Source organism: Leguminivora glycinivorella, chromosome Z (assembly GCF_023078275.1).
Source record: "Leguminivora glycinivorella isolate SPB_JAAS2020 chromosome Z, LegGlyc_1.1, whole genome shotgun sequence".
Classification (NCBI taxonomy): Eukaryota; Metazoa; Arthropoda; class Insecta; order Lepidoptera; family Tortricidae; genus Leguminivora; species Leguminivora glycinivorella.
The window spans coordinates 16,781,924-16,803,466 of NC_062998.1; the positions used below are offsets into that span (position 1 = coordinate 16,781,924).

The 21,543-nt window shown below is 36.7% G+C and overlaps 1 protein-coding gene across 3 annotated transcripts in view; it reads left to right on the forward strand.

Annotated features, from left to right (window-relative positions):
* The window catches only part of LOC125241538 (diuretic hormone 45), a 100,290-nt gene that overhangs the window by 77,116 nt on the left and 1,631 nt on the right, over positions 1-21,543 (forward strand). The window contains exons 4-6 of one of the 3 annotated variants that reach the window (XM_048150067.1): positions 1,330-1,419; positions 11,315-11,471; positions 12,182-12,669. In XM_048150067.1, the coding sequence (XP_048006024.1) occupies positions 1,330-1,419; positions 11,315-11,471; positions 12,182-12,228 (294 nt within the window). In that variant the 3' untranslated portion in view covers positions 12,229-12,669. Of the gene's footprint in view, positions 1-1,329; positions 1,420-4,958; positions 5,098-5,211; positions 5,444-11,314; positions 11,472-12,181; positions 12,670-19,670; positions 19,858-21,543 lie in introns of those variants that run through there. The other 2 variants (XM_048150069.1, XM_048150066.1) reach the window with 2 other exon arrangements.

Consider the following 21,543-nt stretch of genomic DNA (forward strand, 5'->3'; position numbering starts at 1 on the left):
TAAATTATAGAGATTTTTAGGGTTCCGTACCAAAAAGGTACAACAGGAACCCTTATGGTGTGACTCTGTCCGTCTGTCTGTCCGTCTGTCACATTCCTAAATATCTCGAGAACTACTAATGCTATCAACTTGAAATTTGGAATAGTTGTGAACATTGTAAACCTCTACAAATAGAAAGTACAATTTTTTTAAATATATTAATTTTAATTGTAGAAAATGGCCAAAATGAAAGGGGGACAAACTGTAAATTTCAAGTTACTAGGTCAAGTGGGGTATCGTTGGAAAGAGCTCAAATTGAACGTAAATAAGCTATTTTTTATAATTTTTTTGTTGTGGAAAAAAAATGAATTTTGAAGGAAAATGTAAAAAAAAATACCGTTCCCCCCCCTTATCTCCGAAGTTTACCAACGAAAAATTATGAAAATTTTAGTAAACATTGGTTTTATGCTAAATATTACAGGAAAAATATAATCGTGTTTGTATTTTGAGTACTTTTTTTTTAATTCACAAAAAACTTTTCAGATTTTTACTTTCAATTTACCCACCCTTGCGGATGCATATCGTACTTCAAATTAATACGAGACGTTACGTAAGCCATCTTCTGTCCAATAAAGTAAAAACTGTTTAAATCGGTTAACATAATAAAGAATTATCCCTGAAAAACCAGGTCGCGCAAATTAGTTAGCAAATTGACCGGGAGATGGCGCTATACACAATAATACTCATTAGTGCCTATACTTTTGTCTTCTAGTCAAGTCATTAGAGTTATATGAAAATATGAAATTATTTTTACTAGGTAGTTTGAAAGAAAGTTTGTACGGAACCCTCGGTGAGCGAGTCCGACTCGCACTTGGCCGGTTTTTTTACTTTGGGCACTATTTTAAATTGCATTAGGTACATACAATAGGTCATGGTGCATTATTTTATATATTGTAATTTGTTATTTTAAATACATCAGATTTGGGACATTTTTTTCAGTTGTCCATCTCACTTTTTTTGGATTTGGAAATTTTTATACGGTTTACAAAAAAATGGGTGGACGACTTTGAAAGAAATGGCCCATTTTTGACACCGGTTAAACTATGGCCATACTAGCTGGGCAGAGCCTGAGTCGACGTCGCGTCAGTTTTTTCCAACCCCTTATTCATAAACGATCACTAAAGTTATCAAGCCGATAAAGTTCGTTTGTCCCTTTCCGACGTATTGGTGTGATAGAAAGGGACAAACGATCTTTATCGGCTTGATAACTTTAGTGTACGTTTATGAATAAGGGGGTAAGAATGCATCGTACAATACGTAGTTCCATACTAAGCTGTGTGTCGTTGGCAGGAGAGCATGAGCTACGCGGGGCCAGCCGGCCGCTACGCTGCGTCTGCGCCACTCGTCTACCTACTGCCCGACATGCCCCGCGACGCGCAGGTATTTCACCTTACGCCATTTTTAGGGTTCCGTAGTCAACTAGGAACACTTATAGTTTCGCCATGTCTGTCTGTCCGTCCGTCCGTCCGCGGATAATCTCAGTGACCGTTAGCACTAGAAAGCTGAAATTTGGTACCAATATGTATATCAATCACGCCGACAAGAAGTAAAATAAAAAGTGGAAAATTAGTTATTTGTTTTACAAGGGGGCAAAGTAGTTGTTTAACCGCACGTGCCAATATTGATACCAGAGCAAGCGAAATATTCCAATATTGAACCGCGAGCGTAGCGAGTGGTTCAAAAAGTGGAATCTTGAGCGTTGCGAGGGTATCAAGGCACGAAGGTTAAACAAACTTTGCCACCGAGTGAAACACAAAATTTTTCACCACACCAACACGAACAAAATACTGACTATAAAACATCAAAATAAATTAAATCCATCAATTTATTCAATATTTATGATTCTAAATCATCATTTATAGGTAAAATCTAGCAGCCAGATTAAGACATCGAGTTAAAATTTGTATGAAATTACTTTGCACCCTTGTGGATAAAATGCAATTTTGCTATCTGTTTTCGAATAGCAAAGAAAGTCTTTACCAGTTGGTGTGGTGAAAAATGTTTTATTGGGGTACCCCAGCCCCCAAACACGTAAAGTGGGGAGTGATTTTTTTTTTCAAACACGTAAAGTGGGGAGTGATTTTTTTTTTCATTTCAATTTCAATGAATGTTGACATTTTTGAGCACCTCGACAGATCCGATAGGTATATCTGACTGACTATAAATTCTGTTTTAAACAAAAAATTGGTATTCATAACAAGTAGTAACACAGTTTAAAATAGTTATAAATATCTCTTTATTTAAATGAACATATTTACATAATTATATAAGAAACTAAGACTAAACTTAAAAGCTAGCTAATATCTAAAATAGGCCCTTGAGGCATTGTACCAAGGATTAAAAATAGTATATTCAACACAATAAATTGTAATTCAAAGCATGTATATGACGCTGACGGTAGATATTCACTTAGTGAAAAGTAACTAACAATTTATCACGTATATCCTACTCAGTTAAACTGCATTGCTATTCCTAGATACATAAATAGACACAAAGGATGATGTTTATCAATGACGCAGGTCGATAAAACACATCACATCACTATGCTAAAAAACATAACCTTTCCGAGTTTGAGAAAACTTCCAAAAAATATGCAAAAATCACGCTAACTGTCACACAAGCCATAGTGAAATGCATACACTGAGCTAAGAAATCCTCACAAAATAAATAAATATCGTCAAGCTGTTGTCAAAGATGGAGACCGAGTGTGAAATCGTGAACTAATAGCATGGCTTCCAAAGCGTAATGAATAAATAAGTCTACCGAAATAATCAAATCATTTAACATAAATAACTCTGTAAAAAGGAAATAAAATTACGTAAATTCGGTTGAATCCGTTAGATAGGGATCCCTTTGATCCAAATTCAGTGACGATAGTATCAGAGGTTAGCAAAATATTTGAACAAGATTGATAACTCGATTGCTTTCAACCTCGAATATTAATAATTGCAGCAGACTTTACAATGTGTTATACACATATTGATGTATAATGGAGCCGTTAACTACGTGTTAGTACAGTCAGCCGCAAAGAAAAGAAGACTCTGCATACAAATTTGTATAATTTGTAAATAAATAAATGTTAAAGGTTCCTTTATAGCTTTACAAACACATATACTAATTCAAACTTTCACGATTATTACACATAATGAAAGAAGACTCTCCGAGACCACGGGGACAACGCCGTCCCTGCGTGCGTAGCCGAATGAACATACGCTCACGAAACGAAACGCTCGTAGACATCTATCTTTATCGCTCTTGCGTATTGGCGTGACAGAGCCAGACTACCTTTCGCGGCGTTTCATTTTTGTTTCGCGTCGTAGAAATGCCATTCGGCTACGGGGCCTGAAACTTTAGAGGTCAGTTTAATATGTATTCATACGCGATTAAGTCCCGATAAAAAAAAAAAAAATTATATATATGAAACATTATATTGCGATACAAGTACTGAAAAGAGTTAATTCTAAACGAATGGCCATAAATTAAAACACGACAGAAAGAAGTTATTACTGAGAAAATAAACCTTCGTACGACTTCTCAAAACCGGCTTATAGGATCGTGTTCGGTAAAGACTTCACTGAAAGTTAATAATGTGAAACGTTTCAAATATTTCGGTATGATCGAATGGACAGACACGTGGCTAAACTTTAAACATTTATACGCCACTACGGAACCCTAAAAGAATGCTAAATAAAGGAATAAAATTAGACAATGAGTGACGTTTTAATATACTTTTGGTTACAAATCATCATACCATAGGGTGACGGGAATTGATGAATGCCGAGTTCTATAATTTACTTTGTTTATTATAAACCGGTGTTTACTTCGGCCATACCCTTTTCATTTCGAGTAAAAGTTCGGAGACTGTAATTAAGTGAACAAATTACAGTGTCAACTTGAAACTTTGTATTCAGTGAGAGCCTACTGAAATATATTTCAATTGGTAGCTCTTCGAGTAGGTAATACCTGGAACCCGTAGGTAATACTTTAAGATTACGTATTTTGTAGAATCATTGTTTTCGTTTAAAACAAACTTCTCTCGAAAGGTATTTGGAACAATGCAATACAATATTATGTACCACAATTAACGCTCAAAACTCTCAATTTTGTTTCTAGTTATTGCGATGACTCTTTGTTATAGGATATTTAGTATTTACATATTTGTATTTGGTTACTGCTGAATTTTTACTGGTATACTTACAACATTTTTGCATCCATCGGTCGAATTAAGAAACTACCACGCCTAAAAATATTTAGTCATAATGTCATGTCATGTGATTTATTTCTCAATTTGCCGTCTCTACCTACACGATATGACATAAATTGTTATTCCTAAACATAAACTATTTCTTAAGATTATGAGATTTTTAATCAGGTTTTTTGATAGTTGATAGTTGTATCACTTTTTGTTAAATTCGAATGTCAAAATAAATAATACTAGGAAGTAATAGAGTCGTACTGACACGGCCTTCTGGCTCACTTTATACTGGACGTTATAGCTTAGCTATTAACATAACAAAACTAGCGTGACACTTAAATGGCTCAAGAAATAAAGTCCTTGAGTGTAGGTACATTACATATACTACATTTAACCATTAAATTTATTGTTTGAAACTTGTTAACAGAGTTAAGATACAAGTTTATTGTACTTGACCTAAACAAGCTTCCCTTAAAGTTGACGGAAATCAATAAAAACAATTCGTATAGGATATTGACAAGCTTGACAACGACATAGAAACTTATTTGAAGGGCTGAAGCGAAGTCTTAGAGGTATATGGGTCAGACGCGCCAGTTCAATATAATTAATTAATTATAGTAACAGTATCTAGGTCCGGGCTGCACCCGACAGGATCATAGCTTGCTTCACCTACCGTTGCGTCAAATATGAATGTGGTCTACAACCGAGTGTACATGTAATGAAGGTGACAAGTGTGCGCGCGCGCCGGGACTTCTCCGTGAACCCGGCCGTCGACCTCCTCACCGACGCCTATGCCGACAAGGCTCGGCGCGACCACCTCTCGCGCGCCAACCGGGAGCTCCTCAAATGCATAGGCAAGCGAGGTAAGATACCCACATTTTATATACTTATTGCCTTGCCATTTATAATACCCAGAATATAAAATAATAATTTAATCACATTTCGTTAATACCTAGTAATTTTTTCTCATTTTTCAGACCCCTGGAACGGTTCTGAAGATTGCTTTAAGAAAATATTCGGAAACTAAATCTTAACGCAAACATGCTCAGCTGCCGTCCAAACTCGCCTCCCTATAGCACGCCTAACGAAGACATTTAACTGTCCGTCGGCGGAAATAATTCGTGTATAGGCGAATTTTGGCATAGTTGTAGGGAATGGTGTTCTAATCCACATACTCAAAGTACTGATGGGTAGGGGAGGAGCTAACGGGTGGAGGGGGGTGTAAAGGTCCCTTTTTTTAGTTTTTCGCGAATAACTCTTAAACTGTGGCACATAGCAAAAAATGTTCTGAAACACAAGTAATCTTCATAAAATTCTCTACAAAAAAGTCTTATACACTTTTTATCTGGGACCAATCGTTCATGAGATATGGAAGGGAAAAGATGGACAATAAAGGAATAAACTCATTTGTTTATGAACAATACGTTTATTCTTATAGAGACGCGGTAGCGTGTCAAGCCAGGTTCAAGTAACAAAAGTAGCAAGTAGCACCGTGTGTAATATTACACGAACCGTTTGGAGCCACATTTGACCCCCCTCTAACTCAAAAACTATTTCACATAAACGTGTTATAATGCAACGTAAAAAGAAACCAACGCGCGTAGTAAAGTATGAGCTATAAGCGCTCCTCAATAAGCCCGGTACTAGCAGCCCGCTTTAGTGCGTTTTCACACTATCCGATCCGATATCGGATGTCGGAAGGATTTCAAAGGCAAAAATCCAAGACGGCGCCTTAAATGTACGTGATATCGGTTCTACTTCCGATATCGGATCGGATAATGTGAAAACGCACTTACCCCGCGCGCGCGCAGCCCTTTATAAGCCACCGCGCGGCCGGCGCTCGCTCATCCCAGTCGTCCTCAAAACGTCGACGTAAGTGCGTTTTCACATTATCCGATCCGATATCGGATGTCGGAAGGATTTCAATAGTAAAAATCAAAGATGGCGGCTTAAATGTATGGGATATCGGTCCTACATCCGATATCGGGTCGGATAATGTGAAAACGCACTAAGACCGCCCCACAAGGATGGGGCGCGACCAGATACAGCCCTCACAGCGCCCTGCGCGGAAGGGGCTACTCACACCCCAGCAAGGGTGTTGAACGACATTACAGCAGCGCTCTCTCAGTTTGTCTCGCGCAGCGATCCGATCACATTGTAGCTGACTTGACGAGCAAAGCATCACGACCGCCCGGTATGGCTTTGATGGGATAAATTCATAAATAAAATTCCTAACTATCTTCCATCTCTACTTCGATGGGAGCTCCGTTAGTGCATGCTCCCGAGCATACACCACAGACACTGGAGCAGGCAATTCCTGCTTTTCGGCAGCCGCATCGCACCCCACACTCAGTCTTGCATCGGCAAAATATAGTTTTGAGAATGGTGTCAGGTGCCACTGGGTCGTTGGTTGTCACTAGCTTTAATATGCCATCGCCTCTTCTAGTTCATCCCCATTCAGTAGGTGGTAAATAAATTGTACGTTAAATACAAAAATATTTGTACGCCTTTTTTTTCGGATTCAATAAGTAAAATTTTCCTAAAATAGAGGTAAGTTTAGCACGTGCATTCAATATTCAAGCAGGCGTACAAATATTTTGTATTTAACGTACAATTTATTTACCACCTACTGAATGGGGATGAACTAGAAGAGGCGATGGCATATTAAAGCCAGTGACAACCAACGACCCAGTGGCACCTGACTCCATTCTCAAAACTATATTTTTCCGATGCAAGACTGGGTGTGGGGTGCGATGCGGCTGCCGAAAAGCAGGAATCGCCTGCTCCAGTGTCTGTGGTGTATGCTCGGGAGCATGCACTAACGGAGCTCCCATCGAAGTAGAGACGGAAGATAGGAATTTTATTTATGAATTTATCCCATCAAAGCAATACCGGGCGGTCGTGATGCTTTGCTCGTCAAGTCAGCTACAATGTGATCGGATCGCTGCGTGAGACAAACTGAGCGAGCGCTGCTGTAATGTCGTTCAACACCCCTGCTGGGGTGTGAGTAGCCCCTTCCGCGCTGGGCGCTGTGAGGGCTGTATCTGGTCGCGCCCCATCCTTGTGGGGCGGTCTTACGTCGACGTTTTGAGGACGACTGGGATGAGAGAGCGCCGGCCGCGCGGTGGCTTATAAAGGGCTGCGCGCGCGCGCGGGATAAGTGCGTTTTCACATTATCCGATCCGATATCGGAAGTAGGACCGATATCCCGTACATTTAAGGCACCGTCTTGGATTTTTGCCTTTGAAATCCTTCCGACATCCGATATCGGATCGGATAATGTGAAAACGCACTAAGGCGGGCTGCTAGTACCGGGCTTATTGAGGAGCGCTTATAGCTCATACTTTTACTACGCGCGTTGGTTTCTTTTTACGTTGCATTATAACACGTTTATGTGAAATAGTTTTTGAGTTAGAAGGGGGTCAAATGTGGCTCCAAACGGTTCGTGTAATATTACGGGTCATTCTACGAGACAGCGTTTTTTGTCTTATTCCTCTGTCCTTTTTTATTTTTGAAATTTGACCAATAAGGACATACTCTTGTGAAAATAGATTTATTTTTAGACATAACTATGGTTTTGGCCCATATTTTTGTGAACTCATTCATAAAATAAATTCATTTTAACTTTTTGGTCCAGAGGAATAAGAAATTTAGGCCCAGAGGAATAAGATAAGTCAGGATAGGTTAACAAAAATGTTAAAAAACCGTATATTTATAAATTATATATTGTACTTTTGTTCACAAAACAATCAAAAAAGTATTCTAGAATATTTTTATATTTATTTTTATTAATAACATTCAGACTGTAAATGCACTAGGTGCTAAAAAGGTCTAATTTTTTTATTAATATTTTTAAAAAGATGTAAGTTTTTTTTATTAAGTTACTTTAAAATATAGGAAATCAATTGAAAACTACTCTTCTTTTTGAAAGTCAGTTAAGAAAAACAAGAAAAATTTAGGAAATTCTTATTCCATTGTCCAAAATCCATAGGAATAAGGGACAAAGGAATAAGAAATTATCGAAAAAAAACCAATGATTCATAATGTGTATGTACAACGCGGCTGTCGTTAATAATATGAATAGATAGTACGTAAAGCAATTAATTAAGCAAAAAAGTACATTTTTAAAAGTAACACAAATCCCAAAAAACCGAACAGAGTAATAAGAATGATACCTGAACCACGGACAGAGGAATAAGATATTTACCTTCGTAATTCCGGAGCCACGTGCAACAGCCGAAACTTCCACCTCGTACCACGTTCCGAACGCGACTGATTATTCCCCGCGGGGGGAAGTTTGCCTACAATCTTCAATACGTTTACGATACAGGCGAATAAAGCCCGCACCAGAGAAATAAGAATTTGGTCGCGGACATCTCTTATTTCCTAAATTTTAAATACAAAATTATAGATAAAAAAATACTTGTTAAATTTTAGTAATGTAGTAACTAATAATGTATCCATGTACTCAATCAAAATATTCGTTAAGATGACTGAATTGAAGTTATCATCACATGTTTAGAGAAAAATGGAGAACGGACACGACAGAGTAGTAAGAATAACGGAAATATTTTTTTAATATAAAAAATTACAATGACCTTATACTAAAGCTAATCGATGTCCCAGTCGACTAGAGATATAAAGTATCTGTGAAAAAAAAACCAGGATTTTAAACTAAAGTTTTCAGTGAAATAAGCCTCCGGACATTGAAAATTAGGGTCTCGGAGAATCACCCATTACACACGATGCTGCTTGCTACTTTTGTTACTTGAACCTGGCTTGACACGCTACCGCGTCTCTATAAGAATAAACGTATTGTTCATAAACAAATGAGTTTATTCCTTTATTGTCCATCTTTTCCCTTCCATATCTCATGAATGATTGGTCCCAGATAAAAAGTGTATAAGACTTTTTTGTAGAGAATTTTATGAAGATTACTTGTGTTTCAGAACATTTTTTGCTATGTGCCACAGTTTAAGAGTTATTCGCTAAAAACTAAAAAAAGGGACCTTTACACCCCCCTCCACCCGTTAGCTCCTCCCCTACCCATCAGTACTTTGAGTATGTGGATTAGAACACCATTCCCTACAACTATGCCAAAATTCGCCTATACACGAATTATTTCCCGCGAGATAGGCTTCATTGAGTGTGGTACTAGTCAAATAAACAGCCTTGCGAGATGCACAGCGATGTAGTTTATTTATTTATTATGTGTACCTATGTATTGTGTGTACTTTGTGTATTTGTAAGTTATACATTGAAAAAATATTACCTATTATTGTGTTATTATATTTACAGTTAATATAAAAAACGTTATATAAAATAAACTTATGTCTAATTATGTACCCCTATTTATAACTCGCTTTATCCTCAGATAAAGTGCTTCTGAATGAAATATACTTATCTACAAAAAATAAAATAAAACATCGGTATTCAATATTAATTTAGCAAAATTATATTTCCAATCTCAGAAAGTTCCTTCGAGTTCCTGCCAATGCTTGAATGCTTCTGTATAGGCAACTAATAGTTATATTAGTTTAATTTGGGTGGCATGTCAAACCACGCTCAGTGGATAAACTGAATTGAATAACCCAAACTATTGCAATTTGGTCATTTGTGATTGAAAATTTGGTAACGTTTTACGCAAGAAAAATGAGGAGTGTCTTTTCAAAAGGGCTTATTTCCACTTTGAACTTTTTTTGGGAAATCGAGAAAATCATAATTCCACGGTATTGATTTTGAAATTAATATTTAATTTGCAAAATTGTAATATTGTAAGTTGACGTTAATGCTATGATTACATCAAACGTAACATGTGTACCTAAATAAATATTTAATTACCATATGTTTTTGAGAATTAAGTACTTTTGATGCGAACTTTTGGGAATTGAGCCCTTTTGTTGTGGCCTTGTAGCGTAAATGTTATTATTTTAAAACAGTTTTATTTTATTTTTGGATTTTGTATTAAGTTAGTTGATATCAATGTTGTTGTACTACATAGGTACATTGGTTTATCCACATAAATAATCATTACACATTTTTCAAAATGTGTTCTAAACTTTGATGTTACTCTTTTTTTTAAAGATCAAGGCGAGACTTTTTGAGTTTTAATCTTAAAACAACACGTAATATTCTATACTAAAAAAACAGCATTCATAGTTAAAAAAAAAGAAAAAATGGAAATAAGCCCTTTTGAAAAGACACTCCTCAAATATGCCTAACCCATAATACAGTTGTTACTTTTAATTATATTATCTGAATAAATGTTTATTAAATATTTAAAAAAAATTATGCTAAATAGGAAAGCCTAAAATAACTTTTAGAAGTGGAGCTTGAAAGTAAATCATGTCGAATACAACCTCGCACGAGTGGTCCACAAATTGGAATCAGTAAAGTAGTCCAATATCCGTATAATACTTAGGTACCTAGGAATGGTGTAACTAAAGGCCTACTTACATGGTGCAAGTTTCTCGATTCGAAGAATAGATTATTGTAGCACTAGAAAAATATGTATAACATCATGTAAACTATACCTATGATATTACCTAAATGTATAAACACCTCGGCTTTGATGATCGTATGCCTCTGTGCAAGAACGATTTAATACTGGACTGACAAAGCCCATACAAAAAAGCGTACCTACCCCTGAAATGTATGGGCCTTTTAGGCTTAAAATTTGTTGGCCCTGTTCGCAGCCAGGAAGTGGCCAAAGTCATATTTGCCCCAAATATTTTTGCGTGTTTTTATTTTTTATAAGAATAAATGACATATTTCTTTATTTTTAAATCACGATATCACGTCAATACACATTTAGAAAAAAAAAATTGTAGGCATCATCAGTGTAGTTATGATAGTATTTAATAGGTGGCAACGCGCGCTAATAAATCGTCCATAGGTTACGGTGACCGCTTTACATCAGGCGTACCGTATGCTTGTTTGCCACCGACGTAGTATAAAAAAAAAAAAAAATAGGTGGCGCTAATAAATCGAGGTACGATTCTTAGTATGAAGCATGTAAATCTTATACTTATACATAATCCTTGCTCCGTGTAAACAAAATTTGGTTTAATCGCGGTGAAGGAGTGGAGCGGGCGCAGCAAGCGGCGCGCGCCCACGCTGTCCATCGACCTGCCCATGGCCGTGCTGCGCCACAAGCTCGGCCTGGAGCAGGCGCGCAAGGCGCAAGCGCTGCGCGCCGCCGAGAACAGGAGCTTCCTCAACGAGATCGGCAAACGAGGTGAGCACTACTCAAACTTCAATCACTACAACGGCTAACTGCTTATAAAAATATAAACAAAAGTTTGTCGTTGGCTCAGTCCAATTTTGCAAGAGCGAACTACCAACATTCAGTTTGATTCGTAGTATATGTACGATAGAGTAGTACAAAAAACATTCCAAACATATCAAAAAACTACTTTTAAAAATCTCGTATCTAACTAGTAATGTGCAAGTTGAGGAAACTTTCCAAAAAAATCTTAAATTTCATGAAAAATTCACGAAACTTTCACGAAAAATAAATGGAATTTAAATTTATGAAATGGAAAATTTCCATTCTTAAAATTGCCCATACAAAGTATGGAAATTTTCCGAAGTTTTCCTATGCGAAAATTTCAGAATTTTGGAAACTTTTCGTGGGCACAACAGTATATCTAACACTGTTATTCATAGTTGAAACGTAGTAAAGCTTTCCATACATACTTACTACTTACCTACATTTTTCTTTTCATGGACCGAAGAAGATAAAGTTTTTTTTTCAAAGTAGTCACGAACTTATTGTCATTGTCTAAGATAAGTGTTAATATATCTTGGCATGTTGGCTTGTAAATATGTTCATGGACCCGACCGCCGTATCTAATTGGAAAAAATTACAAAAACTATCGTTTAGATATGTATATAGATTTATTTTTATTTAAGCAAGCAATAAACGTAAATTATTTTCTGTTACAGGTTTTCAATGGGATTCTTCTCTGGAATCGCAGAAATATTACTATTAGGTTATACAAAGGAAATCATAATATATTAAAACGAAGTTTACAATTCCATTTTCTGACCGGCATATTGTCTGTAATGTCAATTCTGATATTTAAAAGTAGATTGGAAATATTGAATTGTATAATCATCACAATATACTACGTACTTAACCTCAGTAATGTAGCGAATCATGTCAGAAGTATTATTTGTTATTAAAAGTATAATATTTAACTTTCCAATTGACCACAACTTTAAAAGTGTTAGTACCTGCATTGCATATTATAAGTATTCTACGCTGTGAAACAACTTATAAAAAAAGTAGATGTACTTGTATTTAGATTCGTCTGTCAAAACACAGATTACTTACGGTTGTAAATAATTTTATTTATATATTGTTTTAAAATGCCATTCAATTGTTAGAAGTATTAAACTTATCTATATGTGTAAAATTAGTAGTAATAAAATATTACACCTATAATTCGTTTTATTGTAACACACCTACCACAAAAAAATATAGGCGTAAATGAGTTTTTCTACTCCCGTGTTGTTATTCGTCATTTACCGTGTCGTGCATAGATCGTTAAAACCCTACATAAAAGATGCCCGCCCCCGCCCGGCGCCCCGCGCACCCACGCATACGATATAGCTCTTAAAGCATTGTTAGTAGCCTATAAGGGATATAGCGGGCCGCGGGGCGCCGGCCGGGGGCGGGCGGCGGCGCGGAGGAGTGCGAGCGACAGGGTGAATGCAGAAACATTGCAGAGGACAAGTCAAAATACTTATAGGAAGCAGTGCGAATTTCACGAAAGTTATTCTAGACCCTACGACCATGCACTTACTTTTGAATAGTAAAAGTAAGTGCATGGTCGTAGAAAAAGTATTGTCTGCAACGGTGTTAAACTGAGTCAAAAAATACTCGTGGCGTCTTAATAACAATTTTCGGCTTCGCCTCAAATTGTTACCCACGCCACTCGTCTTTTTTGACCTCCTTTAAACGCCTGTTGCATAAAATACTATAATATGTATGCACAACTAGACAATAACCTCATCACTTCGCAATGCTTTTAAGGCCCGTCTTTAAAAAGTAATGTATAAGTCAACTAGCTTTTTCCCGCGACTTCGCTCGCGTTAGAAAGAGACAATCCCTTCAACTATCTCCACTTACAAAATCACGTCAATTTGTCGCTCCGTTTTGTCGTGAAAGACGGACAAACAAACAGACACACACACTTTCCCATTTATAATATTAGTATGGATAGTATGGATTATCACACGGGCCTTAGTGCGTTTTCACATTATCCGATCCGATATCTCATACATTACAGGCGCCATCTTGGATTTTTTCCATTGAAATCCTTCCGACATCCGATATCGGATCGGATAATGTGAAAACAGCCTTACAGACTAGCGTGATTACAGCTTATCTCATCAATGCGTGTTTTTCGCAGTATTTGTAAGTGCGATAGGCTCCATCACACGATCATGCTGGCTTGACACGTTTCCAGATTGAAACTCGCATGTTTATATGATCGATGATTGATTAGAATAATGAAATAATAATACATTTTATTGCTAATGCCAGCACAAAAAAGTTATAGGCCTTAACTAACATACCTATTTGCAAAGTACCAAAGTAAGAACGCGTCAACGATTTTCAATTTCTCTTTTTAAAGCAAACATTGAAAAGTAATGAATATATTCACATCAACATCTCTTAGCTGCCTGACAAGAAACATGGCAATGTAATTGTAGCTTATTGAAATTTTCACAATGAAATTTCAATTAAACGGCAGGGAAACGTAGCTATTCATAATACTGAACTGCTTGGAACGACGGCGACGGTCCCTTTGTACGAACTGATTACTTCATGCAAATCAGGACCTACTCACGTGTCGTCAATATTTAAAATTGTGATCCAAACACGAAATTGCATAATTTTTTTAAAATTAAAAATGGGCTTACTCTTGACAACAGACTAGCCAAAGGCAAAGACGGAGATTGGCCTACGATGGAGTGAGCTCGCCCAGAAGATGCCTGTTCATCCTTGATTTGAATGAGAAATATTTTGAAATTAACCATGTTTTCATTAGCAAAGAAAATATTCGATGATCTTTCGCTTTAGTCCGGATATTTAAAATGTTATGCTAGGCAACATTGCACTTCATACTTAATTAGCCATATCGATTTCTGATCTACTTAATTTAATACCTTCATATATATGTACATGTATATAAGTTAATCAGTAACCCCCACATTCATAAACGTTCAATAAAGTTATCAAGCCGATAAAGTTCGTTTGTCCCTTTCTGACGGTATTTATATGGTTGGCTGTCTAAAATAGTTATACTACAAATTTATAGGCTTGCCACAGACAGTCCTAAAAATTCATAATCTTAAAAAAAATTGTATGCAAACTGACAGTTCAAACTGACACTGACAGATCTGTCAGTGTCAATTTGCATACAATTTTTTTTAAGATTATGAATTTTTAAGACTGTCTGTGGCAAGCCATAGATAGCTTCATTATTACTGCAATGCTCTCACGTCTATGAACTAAAGCATAGAATCATATGCATAAGTCAGTAATTACTAATTTATTGAGAAGTCACCATGTCTGCCGGCGTAGCCGAATGGCAATCGTCGATGCCAGACGCCGAGAGAAATGCAGTCTAGCTCTGTCGCGCCAATACGCAAGAGCAATAGAGATAGATAGCTACGAAACAGATATTATCGTGAGCGTTTGTGCATTCGGCTACGCACGCTGCACAGGAATATTTGAATGCTATATGCACTAAAATTTGTTTCATTCAGCTTGCGTTGCTATGCGTGCATGTAACAAAAAGTATTATTTAAGCCAAAATAAGATTAATGTGTAGGTAATGTAGGTATACAAATAAGTACGGATGTTTCTGGACTTTTTTGGTCATATAATATACATACAGGGTGGGGCCTGTAACAAAAGCAAAAATTTTTACTGTAGGCCATACTTCTGACTGACCAAAATTTGCTCAGCGAGTTTTTAAAATTATGAATCTTTCGTTTTTTAATTTTTAGCTTCAATGTATGCCATTATTGTTGTCATTGACTTTGTCTGTCATCACGCTTTAGACTTAATAGAATTGGCAATACTTACATTACCTCTTAGGAAAAGCTTTCAAGGGTGATAAAAATCAAAATACAAGTTAAAAAGTCGCTGAACAAATGGTGGTCAGTTTAATTTTTTTGCTTTTGTTACAGGGCCCACCCGGTATAAACCTTTAGTTAGAGTTACACGATCATCATTTTTTTTTAAATATAATTCCTCAATATGTACCTAATTAATTATTTTTATTTTTATTTTACATATACATATCTGAGATGTACCTTACTATTTTCAATGTAGTAACCATTGAGGTATAATGTACTAGAGAGGACACGGCGAAAAAAAAGTTTGCGCCACGAACATAAGTCCAGTGGACTTATGTTGCCTCAATCAGTCTCTGCGCGTGGTGGGAGGAGGTTGTCTCTGACTGCACACAAATAAAATGATAAAATGCCTTCCTGTGCTATAAGATACTGTTGAAGCCATACGAGAAAATCTAATAAAAGTGACGGTGTCACATTTCATCGGTTAGTAGACAAGCTATTTTGATCTAACTTAATTTAAGTAATTATTATAATGAAGGGACGGGCTCCTTAAACGCGAATCTATGGCCGCCATTTTGACAACTGGAATCATAGATGAATCGCGCAGACATGACATGTAGGTAATAAGGTATAATAATTGTGATCATATTCTGTTTTCAACATATAATATAAAAATATTTATTTCAATTTATAGTTTTGAATATTACACGGTTCTAATACGAATTTTAGTCGATAATATTATACAATAAGCATGATTTTGAATTATTTCTGAATTCTCATTATTGACTAACCTAACCTAACCTAACCACAAAATTAAAATTTTGAAAAAACCCCCGACTGCGACATAGTAGACCGATTTTCATGAAACATGGCTAAGAACACTCCCAACTAACTCAGCTTTCAGACAAAAAAAACTAAATCTAAATCGGTTCATCCGTTCGGGAGCTACGATGCCACAGACAGACACACACACAGACAGACAAACAGACAGACAGACAGACAGACAGACGGACAGACAGACACGTCAAACTTATAACACCCCGTCGTTTTTGCGTCGGGGGTTAAAAATAGTGACACCAAAACTGAAATAGTATTTAATGCAACCGGTGTTTAAGGGAGGTAAAACAAGGTGAATGGCGCGATTATTATTCTGAGCGACAGAAACTTACAAAACTAATTTTATTCAAGGGAAATTAAAATTTATGAAAAAAACAATAATTACGTATGTTTATTTTACGGAGTAGAAATTAAATATAACACAATGTATAATAGTGCTAAAAGTAAACTACTTAGTATTTCACACACAAAGTATAACACAAAGGTCTACACTAAAAGTGTCGCGTCTAGGTGGTCAAGTCTTACTCTATGACACGGTTCGCTTCACGCGCATGCGCCTCGCGCTGCCGCCGCTGCCGGTCGGCGCACAGAATATGTTCGAGTTGTCATTTCTAGTACGTAGTACATAGTAGTTCAATGGTAGTAACGCGATTTTTTTCGATACGGTTTAGGCAACATAAAAATACGAAAATAAAGAGTCTAGCTAATGAAAGTTGACCCACACAGATCTGCCAGTGTCAGTTTGAACTGTCAGTTTGCATACAAATCTTTTTTCAGATTATGAATTTTTCAGACTGTCTGTTGCCGCCTTACTGTCGACCAATATTGAATAACTACGAGCCATAGACTAAGCCATGAAATTGTAATATCTTTGCTACGTAGGTGATAAGTGTCACTGTCAAACTCAAGTGTCATCCCAACTGGAAGATTTTTGGATATAGTGGCAGCTCTGAATCAACTATGTGACGTCACTTCCTCTTTAAACTATTTTTTAAGAATTTTTACTAGATATACGGAAAAAAAAATTAAAATATATAGTTTTGTGATCTACAGCCTCTACAGGCGTTTATATCTTGAAATGGTTTTCGATTCAGGGACATTTAACATTTTGAAACGTTGTCAATGTTGCACTTTAAAAAAAATTTAAGCTGGCAACACATTGATTACGTGGACTTATTTTTAATTATTTATAATTTATTTGCTTTACTTATTTACTACTTTTTATGATTTTATTTCTTATTATTTATAGATTACGCTGTTAACTTTTACCGGAATTCGTTAAAGTGATAGTCACCTTGATAGATGACAATCGATGAATGACAACTTTCAGTAGCCAGAATTTATTAGGTAACACTAAGGGTCTTTTTTAAACTGCAACTCTGGATGTCAGATAAAAATAAAGCTGAGTTTAGACGTGCAAGTTATTGCTGCAAGTTTTGAGACAGAAGTATATGCTAGAAAGAGATGCAGATATTTGCCACTCACTCTTACCTATAGTTGCGTCTCAAAACTTGCAGAAATAACTTGCTGGTCTAAACTCAGCTTAACACGCTCTCTTTCTTCTTGCAGTTGAAAGCAGCTTTTATGGCTTTAACTGGAGTTTGTGATACAGGCCGTTACAATTACTAATTTTCATTTGAAACCAAATTCAGTACTCTAAGTGCGTTTACGCATTATCCGATCCGATATCGGATATAGAAAGGATTTTAAAGGGCAAAATCAAAGATGGCGGCGTAAATATATGGGATATCGGTTCGACATCCGATAGATATCGGATCGGATAATGTGAAAACACACTAATTTAAGGTTAGCGATGATAAATTACTTAATGTCCCAAAAAATTGTTACATTTTCTATTTTTAAGAAAATAACCCACACTGTTGTAATTGAGGTAAATTTAGGTAAATAGTTATTTATACATATTCCTGCACTTCAATTTTGAGTAAAATGTAGCGGTCCAGATTTTAATTTTAAAGTTTTTTCTGTTTAAGATGGCCAACGTGGCAATGATTATTCAATACAGCCAAATAATCTAAAAAGTTTATTATTGAATTTCATATTATTTACACTTTTTAGGGAAGGCACGAAAAAAATTCACAAGCATTCCCATTTCTAATAAAAAAAAATGCATCCAGCAGCGGGCGTAGCACACTAGTTGGATAAATTTTATCGCATCGGTACGTCCCTATCGCACTTACTAATTATTGTGCGAAAAGGACGGTTTTGCGTTATATTATCGCTTATCAAGCGACCGTGCTTGCCTGCAAATGTGGCTAAATTGGTCATAGTGACGTCCTGCCGGAGGTGTGAATTTTTAAACTTTTCCTTTTATTAAAAAAATGTAGTATCGCTCGCAGACGTTTCTGTATGATATAAATACTATTAGCACCAAAGTATCCTTTAGTGGTTAGAAATTTCATTACCCGAACAAACAAACAAATAAGTAAATAAAAAGTACTTAAGAACATTAGATTGAGAAGAGAGAACTTATATTAAAAATATATTTATTAAACCATTTTATTTTCTTTCATGTACGTATATGCACACTTAAATTGCAGTAGTTTCAGAGAGCGGAGTATATGAATATTTTGAATAGTCGCATTGCTTTTCTAGATTAATATACGCTGGCAAATAAATGGCAATAAGTATTGAGGTCTTTCTCGAGGGGCTTTATGCGGCTCAGTAGGTAATAGTTTAGAGGTAAGCACATACTTACCGTCCTTTATAAAACACACGTGAATATTAAATTACAAGGAACAAAGTGAGCATTACACTCGAATGTTGAATAGGAAGCGCTGATTGGTGTCACCTTGTAATGTGTCATCCTATGCAAGAGGGTTCATTAGGTGGACTTCTTATTTTGTTTTAAAGGAGGTAAATATTACATTTTTACTTTGAGATCAGCTTACAGTATACTCCAGTTGGTATTTCACAACAAAGTCATTGGAATGAACATTAATATTCGTAAACTTAAAGGCTTTTTTATTTTACGTCGCGTGTTCCAGGATTTGGTAGATTCTGATTTCCGAATGTAACCGCGGAAATACCACACTTCAGACGGATTTAGTTGGTTAACACTAAGTAGGTATAGTAGCTGATAATAAATTCGAGGTCTACATATAATTATATTTACATACTAACCCCCTTATTCATAAACGTATTTTAAAGTTATCAAGCCGATAAAGTTCGTTTGTCCCTTTCCGACGTATTAGTGTGATAGAAAAGGACAAACGAACTTTATCGGCTTGATAACTTTAGAGTACGTTTATGAATAAGGGGGTAAATAAATAACAACTAGGTACGAGAAACTAAAAGTGTTTCCTTTCCTAGCTTTGACTAATAAGTAGGTGGTACTAATATACTGTCCAAATAATCCAAGTAGTGCTAGCTGAAAATTAAATTTTGAAAACGGAACTGTCAGATATGTTACGTAAAGTACGAGTATACCTAAGTGTACTATGGAGTTTATATTGAGATAGCGCTTTTTATTGTGATGTGACAGAGGGCGATCGGCAGCGGTGAGCGGCGCTCGCGACCAAAGCGCAAGATGCCGTCGCTGTCCATCAACAACCCGATGGAGGTGCTGCGGCAGCGGCTCATGCTGGAAGTGGCCCGCAAGCAGATGCGCGAGGCCAGCCAGCGGCAGGCCGTGGCCAACCGGCTCTTCCTACAGAACGTCGGCAAACGCGGTACGTCCTCACTGTAAATAAAATAAATAATAAATAAATATTGAGGACACCTTACACAGATCAACTTAGCCCCAAACTAAGCAAAGCTTGTACTATGGGTGCTAAGCGACGATATACATACTTAAATAGATAAATACATACATATATACATAGAAAACATTCATGACTCAGGGACAAATATCTGTACTCATCACACAAGTAAATGCCCTTACCGGGATTCGAACCCAGGACCGCGGCTCAGCAAGCAGGGTCACTACCGACTGAGCCAGACCGGTCGTCGACTATAACTTGAAATCGTTATTTTATCGCACTGACGTTGCTTTTCCTTAGAGCGTTTTTTTTATCGACCATCTTATAACTAGTGTAGTACGATCAATCGGTGTCGAAAAATACCTATATGTTTATTATTTTTGAACATTGCGTGTAAAAATTCGCACGAAAGAATGACGGGTTAGCACTGGTGACTAGAACCACAGTATAAGTAATAAAGAGTACTATCGTACAGTATGGCCACTCAGCTCCCCGCTGAAAATGCCCCCCACCCGCTCTTGGTTACCTCACAATTACCCCCTGTCAAAAACGCGACCAGTTGACCTGTCATATCTCACTCATACAAGCATTATACGCGTTCACCTACACGAGCTTAGACTGTGTGTTTAGGAACGCGCCTCTTTCATATATTTGATTGCTAGTGTCCGAGGTGTAATAGAATGTTATTTATTCGTGTTGTAGCTTCTTGTCTTCGATTAACATGGATTTCCGCCAAGTAAAGCCTGATTCCACCGATTACAAACCTTTATTTATTTTTACATTCATTTCAATGCACTTAAAAAAGTAATTTTACCGAAGCCTGAAATTATGCAGTTATACCGTATTATATGCGGCAACGAAGCCTCGACGTTACGTTGTCACCTAAATCTAGATAATTTGTGATGGTTTTTTTTTACTTTTATGTGTCTGTCGGCGGCAGATCGAAGAATCCGGCAGAACACGAGATTCCTAGGCATATCGTGAAACGCCGCCAAATCATGAATTGCCTAAAAGTTGGCCAGGCGTATCACGATATGCCTGATAAACAATACGGCAGATCGATTAGAGCAACGCATTCGTCGATATTCCTAGCTTTATAGCGGGCACTTCGTAAAATAGTTTCTTTCTTGGCTACTGCGTATGCAGCGCATGCTATGGCGGTGTTTGTTTATCGAGTGAAAGATGTCGGCGCCTCAACAAAACGATTTTAGCACCGAAAATAGTGTCATAATAGAAAATAGAAGTGCAAAAGAAGCTTTTGAGCATCAGCTCCATTCATTTTATGTGAGTCACAAGGATTCTGTGCACAATGTCAAAAAAACAGTAAGTCTCGTTACATTTCATTTATAAAATACAAATTATTTAATTAAATATAGTACTTATTATGTTTATTGCATTTTTACTTCAATTTTGGACACCCTACTTAAGTATTGAATGATATGGCGGCGTATCATGATATGCCTACGAATCACATGATCTGCTTAAATGCCACTTACTTGGTGAAATCATGAAATGGCGGCGTTTCATGATATGTCTAGGAATTTCACGATCTGCTTAAACGTCACTGGGCAAATCGCTAAACGGTGAGTTTTGAACGATATGGCGAATGTTACTAAGCCAAATCATGATTTGGCGGCGTTTCACGATATGCCTAGG